This window comes from Trichechus manatus, unplaced genomic scaffold (assembly GCF_000243295.1).
Source record: "Trichechus manatus latirostris isolate Lorelei unplaced genomic scaffold, TriManLat1.0 scaffold00003, whole genome shotgun sequence".
Classification (NCBI taxonomy): domain Eukaryota; kingdom Metazoa; phylum Chordata; class Mammalia; order Sirenia; family Trichechidae; genus Trichechus; species Trichechus manatus.
In genome coordinates this window covers 36,548,114-36,563,143 of record NW_004443939.1, presented here as the reverse complement: position 1 = coordinate 36,563,143, position 15,030 = coordinate 36,548,114, and the positions used below count along the sequence as shown (strand labels likewise).

General features: G+C 35.3%; 1 protein-coding gene across 2 annotated transcripts in view; it reads left to right on the top strand.

Moving 5' to 3' along the window:
• The window catches only part of COL24A1 (collagen type XXIV alpha 1 chain), a 421,541-nt gene that overhangs the window by 383,412 nt on the left and 23,099 nt on the right, over nucleotides 1-15,030 (top strand). For both annotated transcript variants that reach the window (XM_023731663.1, XM_004369122.2), the window contains exons 54-57: nucleotides 877-912; nucleotides 1,013-1,039; nucleotides 6,091-6,156; nucleotides 6,798-6,966. In XM_023731663.1, the coding sequence (XP_023587431.1) occupies nucleotides 877-912; nucleotides 1,013-1,039; nucleotides 6,091-6,156; nucleotides 6,798-6,966 (298 nt within the window). The remainder of the gene's footprint in view (nucleotides 1-876; nucleotides 913-1,012; nucleotides 1,040-6,090; nucleotides 6,157-6,797; nucleotides 6,967-15,030) is intronic.

Genomic DNA, 15,030 nt, shown 5'->3' with positions numbered 1-15,030 from the left:
TATATAGGGAGTGTTAGGTATGTTACGGAGAGTTAATGGAAGTGAAGACCAAATCTCAGAGAGGAGACAGTGGTGCAAAAAAAATTCCAGTCAATTGACTTGGATTTTAATCCTAGCTCTGCTCCCTATTCACTGGTGGCTTAAACATTCATTTTCTTAACTGTGAAATGGAAATATAGCACGCAGTTTGGCACATAGCGAGTCCTCAATAAATGGTAGCTATTACTATCAAGAAGTCTATATTTTAACCTTTGAGCAATAAAGAGCCACTGAATGATTTTAAGTAAATAATGACAGCATAGATTTATATTTTATAAGTAGAAGGTAGTTAGCACAGTGGAGAAAATAAACAGGAAGTCAAATTAAGAATCCAGACAAAAAATGATTAGCACCAAACTAAGATAGTTGCTGTTGCTGTGGAGGTGAAAATGAAAAAAAGTATTTTGGAGAGATTTGGAGGTAAAAACAGGATTTGGCAACCAATTTATATAGGAATGTTGAAGGAAAGGGAAGTGGTCTCAAAGAACGCTTTAAAGTTTCTGATTTTGATGATTAGGTGGATGGTAGGTAGGGGTAACAGGAAAAATATACTTAGTATTAACATTGTTAAATGTCACATTTACAATAGTTTATTAAAATGAATAATTTCCATTTCTAGTAATATCAGTAAAACAGGAAAGTACATATCCGCTTGTTCATGAATGTGGGTGATAGCTAAGTGCAAGAACATATGATTTGAAAATAGAAAAACAACTTTGAAATCTCATGACTTGCTTCACATAAAAAGACTAGGGGTAGAAGTTGAATCTTAGTTCCCTTGTTCATACCAAGCAAAATCATAATATGCATTTTGTGCCTTGTCTCTATATCTTCCAGGGTCCCCAAGGACCAAGAGGTCAACCCGGGCCTCCAGTGAGTTTATTTAAATTTGTATCTATTTACCATTGAAGTTTATATGTTTGCCTGGTTTGGGATGTCTACTAAACATAAGTTTTAAAATTTTTTGTTATAGGGTCCACCTGGAACACCGGGTCCAAGAGTAGGTTTTCTTGGTTTTGTTTTTGTTTTAATTTATTATGTTACATTAACTTTTGAAAGCTTCTTGTGTTAACTCTCTTATGTTCAGATGTGTGACTCTTGTCTACTTCTGTGCTTTGTTGCTAAACTGATACAGACCTGACCTAGCTATACTACCTTGAAATCTAAGCTTCAGACTTCTTATCTATAAAATGGGAAAGGTATCTCCTACTTCCTTGGGTGGTTTTGAGGATTGAATAAGAATTAAAGTACTCAGCAAAGTGCCTGACACATAAGTGCTAAAAAAATGCTAACTCTCTCCATTTCTTCCTTCTTCCAGGTCCTAGCCCTCTTTATTTAAAATGTTTTAGGGATTTTAGTTTGTTTTTGTTTTTGTTGTTTTGCCAACCAGAGTTATCCGTTTCTTAGGTTTCACATGAATCCTTTTCAGTTGGTGGTGACTGTAGGAGACCTCATACTTCTCACATATTTGCTTATTATCTAACTATTACAGCCTAGAACTTGCTACCCTTACCTTTGAGGCACCGTTTCGGTTGCTTCAGTTATCATCTCTTGACCTCTGATGTTCCAAGCTTAGCCTTCCTCATGCTTTGTATCAACTTTCAAGATTCTGCGATCTCTGTGTCTTCCTGCTCCCTACAAAAGTTCTTCTACCCCCACACTCATCTGTACTCCATTCCTACAGCCTCCAGGCCAAATACAATGGTCCTTGGCCACATTTCCTGCCTGAAGGAAATCCTCTGTTGGCTACACTGTTCAATTGCCCCAATGGCCGGTCCTCTGCCTTCCAAGCCTTACTCGTTTCCACATGCTGGTCTAGTATCAAATTTGATCTCTGTCAGTTCTAGTTGGTGGATAACTGCAGTCCACTCTCAGTGGGCCAGAAACTTTGTATTCCCCTCAGCTTTTCATTGGGGCAAAGGATAATTTTCAAGCAAAGTGCCTCAGGGAAGATTGTCCCCTTGAAAACATGAGACCCTTTTCTCTATGATTTTTTAAAAATTTAAAAATCGCTCCCCCTTACTTTCATTGACTGAAACCTTCCCTGTGTGAACATCAATGAGAATGTCTTTCTCCAAATCTTCTTTTCCTCCTATACCCTACAATGCATGTGTTACAAGTACCCTTATCAAATTACCTTTCCACCTTATAACTTTGGTATATCATAGCTGCTTTTCCAAGAAAGAACAAATTATAAATGGTCATACATCACTGGCAGATGAGAGAGGCGTTTAGTGGAAATTTGTGCATTTAAGTGCCAAAGGTTGGTGAATCTTACCTCTATCTCAATTAGGAAATTTTTGTATGTCTCTCTACCTAGCCAGAATGAAGTAGGACGTGTGTGAAAGGTTTTTGCTCTGAGGAAAATGTAGATAAGAATATATACTTTGAGGAATTATTATAAGGATTAAATGGGACAATGTGTGTTTGACACATTGTAAATACTCAATGAATACTGGTTTCTGTTTTCTGTTCTCCCTTTCTCTGCTTCCTGTTTTCTTTCTTCTTGGCCAATATGAAAACAGATTTCTGTATAGTCTTTGTAGGACTTGCAGAGTTCATCCTAGGAAAGTGGCATTGTAGCCTTGAGAATAAGACTTCTGAGCAGAAGGCAAAGTGACATTGAGAAAACACCTACATATCTTTCTGAAGTCAACGTAGGATCATATCCTCTGTGAAACTCTTCTTAATTCCATCCCCTCTACAAATTGCAAGATAAAAGCAATCACTTCCCCTTCTTTATTCATTCTCTTTTATTTTCATGCCAGTTTCTCTCTACTAGACTGTGAAATTTCTGAAGGTAGAGGCTGTTTTTTTTATTTCTTTTCCATTCAAGCGCTTAATAAGTGTCTGTCGAATAAATGAATGAATGAGTAGAAGAAAGCAAGCTAGGTCTCTTAGGAAACTTCATTGAGCATCTTCCAAGCTAGAAGATTTCATTCGGAGGAAAACAATGTTTAGGAATGAAATATGTTCGTAGAATTAGAGCTACGAGTCCTCTTAAGTAATTATCTAGTGATTAGTTCCGACTATGAATTGTGACTCATAGTTGTGAGCCAGTGGATTATGAGACCAATTTAGTGAGTCCCATTCCACATTCTTTTGAAATGAAATGGAATACAATAGGAAAAAATATCATGGGGAATGACTGCTTAATGGATACAGAATTTCATTCTGGGGTAATGAAAATATTCTGAAATTAGATAATACCAATAGTTGCATAACATTCTGAATGTATGCTCCCTGGATTGTTGCAAGCATTTTGTTAATTTCTAAAGTTCTGAAGAAGTTCATTCTGACAATTTTTGCCAGCTTTCTCATTGCCTTTACAGAGCAGAGATAACACTACGCTATTTTCACTATCTCCTACATCTCTAAGTCTGAGTAAATTTCTTTTTAATATTTTGTGTGATGAAATGGAAGAACACATAAAGCACTTCTGCTGCATACTGAAGTACAATGGTTACCACAAGTAAACGCACTTGTGCAATTGTTTGAGTTGTGAATTAAACTAGATGCTTTTATTACGGAGCGCCATTTTCACTTGACAGACTAACAGGGTTATTCAGACAAATTTTTGGCAGATAGTTTGTCAAAAATGAATGAACCGAGTCCATCATTTGGAGGAAACAATTGATAGAATATAATCTCAGTGATAAAATTCAAGTTTTTAAGCAAAAAAGAATTTTGGAAAACTTCCACCTTCCATATGAGTTTGACAGCTTCTCAGTACTTAGATTTTTCTAATGAGATTGGTGGTAATGTTAACGAATGTAATTTTTTGTTATTACATAATGAAATGTTTTGGTGTTTGGAAGATCTGCATAATTCTGTGAACCAGTATTTTCCAAAAGATTAATGCATGATGTTATCAAAATTATACATCAGTAAAAGAAATTATTCCTTCAAAGTTTAAGATAAATCAATAGGTTTTAATATTAAAAATACAAAACTTCATTGAAAATGTAAGAATTGTTGAATTGGCAAATTTTTGTAATGTATATTTTTACATAATTAAAAAAAAAAGAAAAGTTCATTGATATGGTTTTCATATTCCACGTTGCAACTAACCTTTAATAAACTACCACTTGCCAAGTTTTGGTGTAGTGTCAAAGATGAATATCCACAATTATCGGAAAAGGCTATTAAAATATTCTTTTTCCAACTACATATCTCTATGAAACCAGATTTTTTTTCATGTATTTCAACTAAAATAACATATCACAACAGATTGAAAACAGAAGCAAATATGAGAATCCAGCTGTATTCTGTTAATCCAGACATTAAAGAGTTTTGCAAAGGTATAAAACAGTACCACTGTTTTTACTAACTTTTTTGTTTTGCAAAATATAACTATTTTTCATTAAAAATATTTATATTAACATATGATGGGTTTATTGTTATGTAGAGGAATTAACAAATAGTTTAAATTTCATTTTAATTTCTAATATGGTAAATATCAAAAGTTACAACTCACGTAAACAAAAGCTCTTTAAGACGCTTTATTGTTTTAAGTGCCAAGGGCTCCTGAATCTGAAGAGTTCGTGAACTGCTATGCTAGATTTTCTAAGGTTAAAGCCCTTAATCATGAGTAAGCAAACAACCGGAAAATATAAAGATGACAATTGTTTAGTACTTAATTCAGTTTTCCATGTTTAGTGACAGTATCTTTGTGTGGTCTATGCCAAAAATCTGCCCGTTCACATAAGCATAATGATCAGAATTATGTAATCTGCAGAGAACATTTTAGGCTAACACTTTCTGCTTCTTGATTAGGCTGTGTTCCTTCTGTCTCATAACTTTCACACAAGCTTGTTACCTCTGCCTGGAAAGCTCTCCCATCCATTCTCCTAAAAATTCTTACTTATTCTTCAGATCTCAGCTCCCATGTCACTACCTCAGGGAAGCCTCTCTGACCTATCTCTTCTAACCTCTTATATCCTCCAGACTTGATTAAAACTCCCTAATTTCTCTGATAGTTCCATGTACTTTTCTTTCATAGCACACATCACAACTTGCAATTATGTATTTCTGAAATAATTTGATTAATGCCTCTCTCCCCATATAAACTTAAGCTCCACAAAGGCAAGTTTCTTTTTTGCTTACCATTGTATTCTCAACATGAATCACAGTGTTTGGCAACTTATACGTATGTATACAGAATGAGTCAATTCTTTTACAATATAAAAACCACATGTTGAGTCAGGAACAGTGCATTTTATTGATTGTTCACCTTTTTAAATAGTTTTTGAAATTACCAACAGTGAATTATGAGAGACCTGTTGAAAACAGTTTCTATTGTCTGGACCTCCAAGTAAAGAAAGATCTTAGCAGCACAGTCATTCTGAAAGAAATTAGATGGCTTGGTTTGCTTACACAGATGCTATTTCTCAGAACCGTCTCCCAACTCATGCTTCTCAGTTTCCAAGCTTATTAAAAAAATACAAAAAGACTTTTGCTAATAGTTCTGCCGAGTTTTTGTCTAAAAATATCTTTTTATTAAATGCAGGAGGAGATTGGATTCTTGATGTATTATTTCTTTTGGGACTAATGCTGCATTTTCCGACTTCAGAAATTGTTTTTAAGACCACAGAAGTATCAGATTAAGCTAATGTGGTGACTACCTCAGGACGGTAGTATTTTATTCTGTTTGCCTTCCAAGAATGTAACTGTTAAAAATTATTACAGTTATTTTTTCTTCATTTTATAATTTATTAACCATAGGGGATCATATTTGATTCTTCTTCCATTTGGGTAATTTTTTCTGTGTGTCTTCATGCAGTAGAGACAAATAGTTTTTTATATGAGAGCATTAGACTTTGTTCCTATTTTAATTAGGAAACTTTTGATATTTGGATGAAGGCAGCATACTGTCCTTTCAGAGAGCCAGGCAATATTTGCAAGCTCTGTGTAACCACAGGAGTTACAAACCTCCTTCAGATAATAGGTCTGGTATACTTTAAGAGCAATGCTTTCAAAATTTACAACCTTTACTTTAGAGCACTCACTGTTGATCTTCTTGCTGATCTCAAATGGTTTTGTTTTACACAGAAACAAATGGATATCAATGCTTCTATTCAAGCCTTGATTGAATCAAATACTGCCCTACAGATGGAGGTAATATATCTGGCTTTAGTTATATTGAGACTCTAAATATACAAATTAAACAGGACTTTTTTTGAGTGTGCGTGGAGACTAATATATGACTTTATCTCAAAGATTGTATTTAAAACAGATTGAAAGTATAAAACCATTTTCCAGGACAAAATAAGCTATTTGAACATAATTAAACAGAAATATATGCACATGATGCTTTTTAAGGAAAGTATTTAAAACAAAATTGTAATGTTGTTAAAGAATTTACTTGTAAGGAATTTGGTACTACAGAAGAAAAATAGTTAAATGAAGTGAGTTATGTTCCTTAAAATGGGATCTATCTATTAACACTACTCATTATTCTTGTTCAAACTCTAGTTATTATTTACTATATAATTTTAAAAAAAAACATTATTCAGTAGGTATAGTAATTCTTAAGTTTTATGATAGTTTGAAGACTGGACTTATGAGTGTGAATTTAATCTCTTATTTATGATCAAGGTTAATAAGCATACACATGTGCCTGTATTTAAATATAAAGTGTTTTTTACATCCTACTCCCAATTCACTGCACACAACATGAGCATTTTTTTTTTCTGTCTACATACTTGAATGCTGCTGTATGCTTTTTTGCTAATACAATTCTTATGATGACTTGGCAGAGCTACCAGAATACAGAAGTGACTTTACTCGACCACAGTGCAGAGATGTTTAAAACCCTGAACTACCTTACCAATTTACTGCACAGCATCAAGAATCCTCTTGGCACACGAGATAACCCAGCACGAACCTGCAAAGATTTGCTTAACTGTGAACACAAAGTATCAGATGGTAAATTCTTGATTTCCTCAAATTATGATATCTAATTTCATTTCAACATTTTAGTGTGTTTGCGGTTTGGAGTGCATTCATTTCAAATCTTAATTACTTTGATAAAACCATAGCAGATGACATTTAAATATCATCAAGAACAAAATACTTTTAGATGGAGACATGCTTCTGATGTCAAAGTGTCCTTGTTAAAGAGTTCACCTTACAAAGGTCTACTACGCCCCCTTACTGAACCCCTACTTTTCCGCCCCACCCCTGCTTAATATCATTTGCTTATACTCTGTACTTAGAATGTGGCCCATTCATGTTGAAAATTAAAGCGGGACTGACCTTTAGGTTGCCAGTCAGACAGGAGCACCTGTGAGATCTTGTTCATCCAGGACTTCCAAGGTTGGCAACATGAAGAAAGATATCACAGAGCTCCCTCCTCCACACTCCCTGTACATAAAGTAGAGTTTTTTTTTTTTTTTACAAAATTGCTTTTAAATCCTGCATTCTAGAATCAGTGACCCTGAAAATGGAGTGCTTTATCTTTCTTGGAAGTTTCTCATCCCCTTGAAATAGCAAATTTATTAATCAGAGATGCAAAAATGAATTTAGAGTAGAATCATCAAGGAACGGTTTTAAATTGAATGGAACAGTTATCAGTTAAGGATGAGAAACCCTGTCTGGTACAATATTTCTTTTATTTTTAATTTCTAGTTGATCTGTAGTAAACTGTACAATCAATATTAATATATTTTGCTAAAAATTCTAGTCTCAATGTGACAAACATGCTGATGTGAAAAAGCTGTTATATCATTTATATTATTTAATTCTATCTATCTATCTTTCTATCTGTCTATATCACCACCACCAAGAGTTGCCATTGAGTTGTCAGAGTAGAACTACTCCATAGGGTTTTCAATGGCTGATTTTTCGGAAGTGGATCACCAAACATTTCCTCTGAGGTGGCTCTGGGTGTACTCGAACCTCCAACCTTTTGGTTAGTAGCCTAGCACTTAATCATTTGCAGCCCCCAGGGACTCGTATAGACACACACACACACACACAACAGAGACATTTGTCTGAGTGTGTGCATGTACGTATCTGTCCAAAAATGCTATTCTAGAAGGACGATGAAAATATTCAGTAACACTTAACTTCTATAGATAATTCCTCCCCTAGCTAACTACCAAAACTAAAATAAAAGTTATAGTTTGGTTGCCTATAATACCATATTTTTACACAAGAAATGCATGCCTTCTACATTTGTTTGCCAGTGTGCCCTCCCCCTGTGAGGTATTTTCATAAGCACAGTATGGTGATTTTTTTACAGCAACATGTAAAAAAAATTGACATAGCAACACTTACAAAAACACTTTGACTGGGGAGGACACGGTTGACAGATAAACGTAGAAGTCACATTATTTGCATAAAAATACTGTGATTCTAAACTTGAGTTTCTCTATGTTTGAGATTAAAAATTCAATTCTGTAGAATTGAAAGGAACAAAGAAATGAGACATACAAATCGTCATGAAATGTACTTCAAAATCTGCCTTACTTGTAGGAGAATAGCTAAATGGTGTGAATTACATAGCATCATAAAATTCTTTATGCTCAAAAATACTTCCATCACCGGCTTACCTATGCAATTGAAATTACACTAGAAGAAGTTTATTTCATTGTTGATGAATTAGAAACTAAGTTTGCTTCTTTAAATGGCCTTAGCATAAGGACAAATACTCATGGGGAAAAAAAAAACAGCTGGAATTGAACGGATCGTTCATGTGGATTTAAAATCACCAAGTAGTTCATAAATTGATTTTCTGAAAATGATTGCCAACCTGGAGTTAAAATGAAAGTTGATTATCGCAACAAGAAGAGGTGATAGGTGATACACCATGATGACAATAATTTCAATAGGGAGTATATTCAGGAAGAAAGTGGGGATAATGATCTGGGGTGAATATAAGGAGCAAGAAAGACACTTTCACCCCTGCAAGCACATTGATATGGAGGCGGTGGAGAATTCAAAAGAGATTCAAGGTGTCAATGAGTCATAACTCATACTCTTGTTAAAATAAAAGCAAAGAGATTTATTGAAAGTAAAGAGGCAGCTGAAACCAGAGAGACACTGAATCTTACAAAGTGAAATCTAGCACTCTGTGGTGTGATGCTGCAGAAACATATTTAAAGGGTGAGAACAAAGAACTTAAGGTACATTATTTTGATTGGAAGTTACAAACTGGAATCAATGCAAGGCATTTACATGAAGCATGGGTTTGAAAAGAATTGGTTCAAAGTACATATGTGTCTTTCTTACATTGGTTACAGCATGATAATTGCAAAGCTACATGGCAAAAGGGGTAGTTAGTGGGTGGTTACAACATAGTTACAGGACATTTTTTCCTTAGAAACAGTTTGCTGAAATGAAACCTTTCCTGTGGATATTTGTGTAGGAGATTTAGATAAAGGTCTGCACCAAGGTCTCTTCTCAGAGACATTATTTTTACATCTTTAACTTGGAGCTGTTGCTGGGAAAAAACAAAAACAGCAATAGCAAGAAAATAGAGCCAAGTTAAAACCTGAACTAACCCTTTTAGATACTCTATGCACCTCTATTTTAAATTCCCTTACATACGCCATCCCTACTTTTGATCAAGGGTTTAGAGAGAAATTCTTTGATCACTTTATTGAACACTATTAAAAAGAATCTTTCTTCTGCATGGACTTTAGGTATGCAGTTATTTTGGATGGTTGCTTTTTCAACAAGCCTTTCAGACCCCAGATGCCATGAACATGGAAGGGTAGCTGTGCATCATCGGACATCTTCACCATGCCATAGCTTTAGCCTCTTGTTTCTGTGGTTTCCTTATGTTAGGGTTGTGCATGGCGAGGCCACATTGGAGGAATAACCTGGCTTTTGAAGCGTCAGCTCAGAGATCATGCTCAAGTCTTTCTGAAACATGAGCATGTTCAATATACATTATTCTTTTCATAGGTATCAGATTAGTCCTTTGGTTAACAGCATTAGTTTAAAATTTTCATACCATATTAAACAGTTCCGATAATTATTACTAGAGCCCTGGTGGCCCAGTGGTTAAGAGCTTTGCTACTAACCAGAAGTTCAGCAGTTCAAATCCACCAACTGCTCCTTGGAAACCCTATGGGGCAGTTCTGCTCTGCCCTATAGGGTTGCTATGAGTCGGAATCAACTCAATGGCAACAGGGTTCTGTTTTTGTTTTGTTTTGGTTTTTTGGTATAATTATTATTACAGAAAAGACCAAAACAGATATTAGAAGAGACTCTCAAACTTGCTCTTGAATGTACAGCAGCTAAAGGAAATGGAAGAAATGATGAAGAAGAAAAGCTGAATGGAAGATTTCAAAGGGTGGTTCAAGAAGACAAAGTAAAGTATCATAATGAAATGTGCAAAGCCCAGGAGTTAGAAAACCAAAAGGAAAGAACATGATCAGCATTTCTCAAGCTGAAAGAACTGAAGAAAAAATTCAAGCCTCAAGTTATAATATTGAGATTCTTTGGGCAGAATAGAATGACACAGGAAGCATCAACAGAAGATAGAAGGAATACATAGAGTCAACTTACCAAAAAGAATTGGTCGACCTTCAAACATTTCAGGAAGTAGCATGTGATCAAGAACCGATGGTACTGAAGGAAGAAGTCCAAGCTTCACTGAAAACATTGGCAAAAAACAAGGCTCCAGGAATTGACAGAATACCTATTGAGATGTTTCAACAAATGGATGCAGCACTGGAGGTTCTAAGACATTTGGAAGACAGGTACCTGATCAACTGACTGAAAGAGATCCATATTTGTGCACATTCCAAGGAAACGTGATCCAACATAACGTGGAAAGTACTGAACAATATCATAAATATGACACACAAGTAAAATTTTACTGAAGATAATTCAAAAGTGATTGAAGAAATACATCAACAGGGAACTGCCAGAATTTCAAGCTGGATTCAGAAGAGGATGTGGAACAAGCGATATCATTGCTGATGTCAGATGGATCTTGGCTAAAAGCAAAGGATATCAGAAAGATGTTTATCTGTGTTTTAGTGACTATGCAGAGGCATTCAACTGTGTGGCTCATAACGAATTATGGATAACATTGTGAAGAATGGGATTTCTGGAACATTTAATTTTGCTCATGTGGAACCTGTATATAGACCAAGAGGCAGTCATTTGAACATAACAAGGGGATACTGCATGGTTTAAAATCAGGAAAGGTGTGCATCAGGGTTGTATCCTTTCACCATTCTTATTCAATCTGTATCCTGAGCAAATAATCCAGGAAGATGAACTATAGGAAGAAGAATGTGGCATGAGGATTGGAGGAAGACTCATTAACAACCTGCATTATGCAGATGACACAACCTTGCTTGCTGAAGGCAAAGAGGACTTGAAGCACTTACTGATGAAGATCAAAGACTACATACGGCCTTCAATATGGATTACACCTCAACATAAAACAAAAATTTTCACAACTGGACCAATAAGCAACATCATGATAAATGGAACAAATACTGAAGTTTGCAAGGATTTAATTTTACTTGGATCCACAATCAATGCCCATGGAAGCAGCAGTCAATAAATCAAACGTATTGCATTAGGCAGATCTACTGCAAAAGACCTCTTTGAAGTGTTAAAAAGCAAAACTATCACTTTGAGGACTAAGGTGCACCTGACCAAAGCCATAGTATTTTCAGTCCCCTCATGTGCATGCAAAAGCTGGGCAATGAATAAGAAAGACTGAAGAAGAATTGATGCCTTTGAATTATGGTGTCAGTGAAGAAAATTGTATATACCATGGACTGCCAAAAGAACGAACAAATCTGTCTTGGAAGAAGTACAGCCAGAATGCCTTAGAAGCGACGATGGTAAGACTTTGTCTCACGTACTTTGGACGTTATCAGGAGGGATCAGTCCCTGGAGAAGGACATCATGCTTGGTAAAGTGGAGGGTCAATGAAAGAGAGAAAGACCCGTAACAAGATGGATTGACACAGTGGCTCTAATGATGGGCTCAAGCATAGCAATGATTATGAGAATGGTGCAGGACCAGGCAGTGTTTCATTCTGTTGTACATAGGTTTGCTATGAGTCAGAACCAATTCAACGGCCCCTACCAACAACGATAACATGATTATTATAATGACATCCAGTTAACAATATAGACTTGATCCATGATCTAAGACCTTTAGACAACTAACTAAACATATCTAAGACGGGGGAGTCTGAGTCTGAGGGTAGAGGTACATGGAGCCAAGTAGCTTTTTGACAAATTTATCTGATATTTTGTTCCATGTCTCCAATACTGTTTATCCAGATACAACAGGAGGTGTTAGCTACTGCTGGCAACTGTACATATTTCCCCTTGCTGGACTAACATAAAATCTAGGGCGGTTCTGTTGTCCAACACCACTTTGGACAGACAGTTCAAGGATTTTTGTTGGGCCCCTATGCTATCAGCAAGTTCACCTGTTATTTGAATATGATAAGGCAAATATCATAAAGATAATGGCAACAATAAAGCAAGTTTCTTCTTCAGTTATTTGTATGAGAAAAACAAAATGTTGAAATGGGATAATACTACAATAATGCAATACAGCAATTAATACAAGAATAGCAAATATTATAAAGCAAAGTCTAAAAACTGTAGCAGGCTACATTAAGTGATTCTTAGCTAAAATAATATAATATGGCTATTAAAAATACAACAGTGATGAGAATGACTAATGTCAGGGCAAGAATCAATACAGGCTATAGTCCTGAATTTACAATACTGTTCAATGAAGCCAAGTTGATAAAACAAAGCAATTGCAAAGGCGATATGCATTAAGCAAAGTCCACCAATTTCAAGAGCCTGTATGGGGTCTTGTTCCGTGTTTCTGGTGGAAGCTGTCTTCTTCAGAGATCTTCTGCTTCTGGTCATGGGGATGTTTAAATATAACTTTTAAGCCTCCAGAAACCTGTCTTATCCAAAGAGAAGTTTTCTTGTTTCTGCTGTTTGACCAAGGTACTAAGGTGTATAAATTTATATAAAAGAGGCAACTAAGAGAATAATTGGGCATCCAGAGTCTGCAATGCGTGAACCTGCTTCTTTAAAGATATGCAAGTATCAACAAGAAAACTTAAAATATGTCTATATTTTAGCATCGCAGAATGCATTAAAAATATTTTAAATATATTATCTCTTATTTCCATGACTGTTGTTTTGTTTCTAGTAATCACATTGCTCATGGTCACCTCAAATTTAATGTTATAAACAATCTGAAGCTGCTGTGGCAAAGTTAAGTTTATTAGCCTTTAATTTCAAATCTTAGACATTCCTTTCATTTTCTGGGACAGAACCTGAGTTTTTATTTTTATTTGTTATTAAATCTTTTAAATTATCCTTAGATTTGTAGTCCACTCTACTGCTTGCTGACTATGATCTTATTGTTTTCATGACTGTTTTCTTAATTCTTTATTTATTTTAACTCTTTTCTTTAACTCTTATTTTAGGTATTTTTCATCTTTTCTTCATTTATACAAACTTTCTTTTCTTTACTTATACAGACCTTCAATTACTTATAAGACTTTCAGCTGCTTACACAGACCTTCAAGTTTAACTTTTATTATATTTCGTATTCTGACATAGCCAGACATTGTATTTTAAGACAAAACTACTTCTGTTTCTTTCCAAATCTTTTTCTCATAGGTTCTGTCTCTCTTTGTATCTTTCCTTAAGTCTCTCTCTCTCTCTCTGTCTCTCATCCTTAAAAATACTTATCCTCAGTCATTTTTCCTTATTTTTGCTTTTCAGAACATGCTAAAACTTTTAAGCATTTTCAGTGTATCAGCAAAGTAGAACTTATCTGCAAAGGACAGATTAAAAATGTCCATGGTCTGGTCTCAGGGAACATCTAGCTCAATTGGCATAGCACAGTTTATAAAGAAAATGTTCTACATTCTACCTTGGTGAGTAGCGTCTGGGGTCTTAAAAGCATGTAAGCAGCCATCTAAGATTCTCCACTGGTTTCACCCCTTTGGGAGCAAGGGAGAATGAAGAAAACAAAATACAAGGGAAAGATTAGTCCAAAGGACTAATGGACCACAACTACCACGGCCTCCACCAGACTGAGTCCAGTACAACAAGATGGTGCCCGGCTACCACCACTGACTGCTCTGACAGGGATCACAGAAGAGGGTCCTGGACAGGGCTGGAGAAAAATGTAGAACAAAATTATAACTCACAAAAAAAGACCAGACTTGCTGGCCTGACAGAGACTGGAGAAACCCCGAGAGTATGGCCCCTGGACAGCCTTCTAGCTCAATAATGAAGTCACTCCTGAGGTCCACCGTTCAACCAAAGATTAGACAGTCCCATAAAACAAAATGAGACTAATGGGGCACAACAGTCCAGGGGCAAGGACTAGAAGGCGGGGGGGGACAGGAAAGCTGGTAATATGGAACCCAAGATTGAGAAGGGACAGTGTTGACATGTCATGGGGTTGTTAACAATTGTCGTAAAACAATATGTGTGCTAACTGTTTAAGGAGAAAACTATTTGTTCTGTAAACCTTCATCTAAAGTACAATAAAAAATAAAAATAAATAAAGTCCATGATCAACTTACAATAATAATTCTTAACAATGAAAGACTTGATGGGAATTTTAAAATAATCCAAAGCCAAATAAAGTCAAAGAGAAACTTTAGATAAAAATGTCTCTAAACATGAACAATGGGAATTCTCTAATTAAAAACATTGTACTGACATATAGAACTTAAATCAAAGAAAATTTGGTATTTCTTTTGATTTGACAACATGTTTTATGTAATTCATAACATATTAAATAAACCTTTTAGCATTTTTCTCTTCATAAAACAGAAATAAATCTTTGTATCTTTCTATGAAGTTTGAAAGTTGTCAGGAATTTATTATAGGTCATTGAGAAGCAATACTTGAGTCTTTCAACCAAAGATTTTTTTTTTTTTTTAATATTTTATTGTACTTCAGGTGAAGGCTTACAGAACAGATAGTTTCTCATGTAACAGTAACACACATGCTGTTT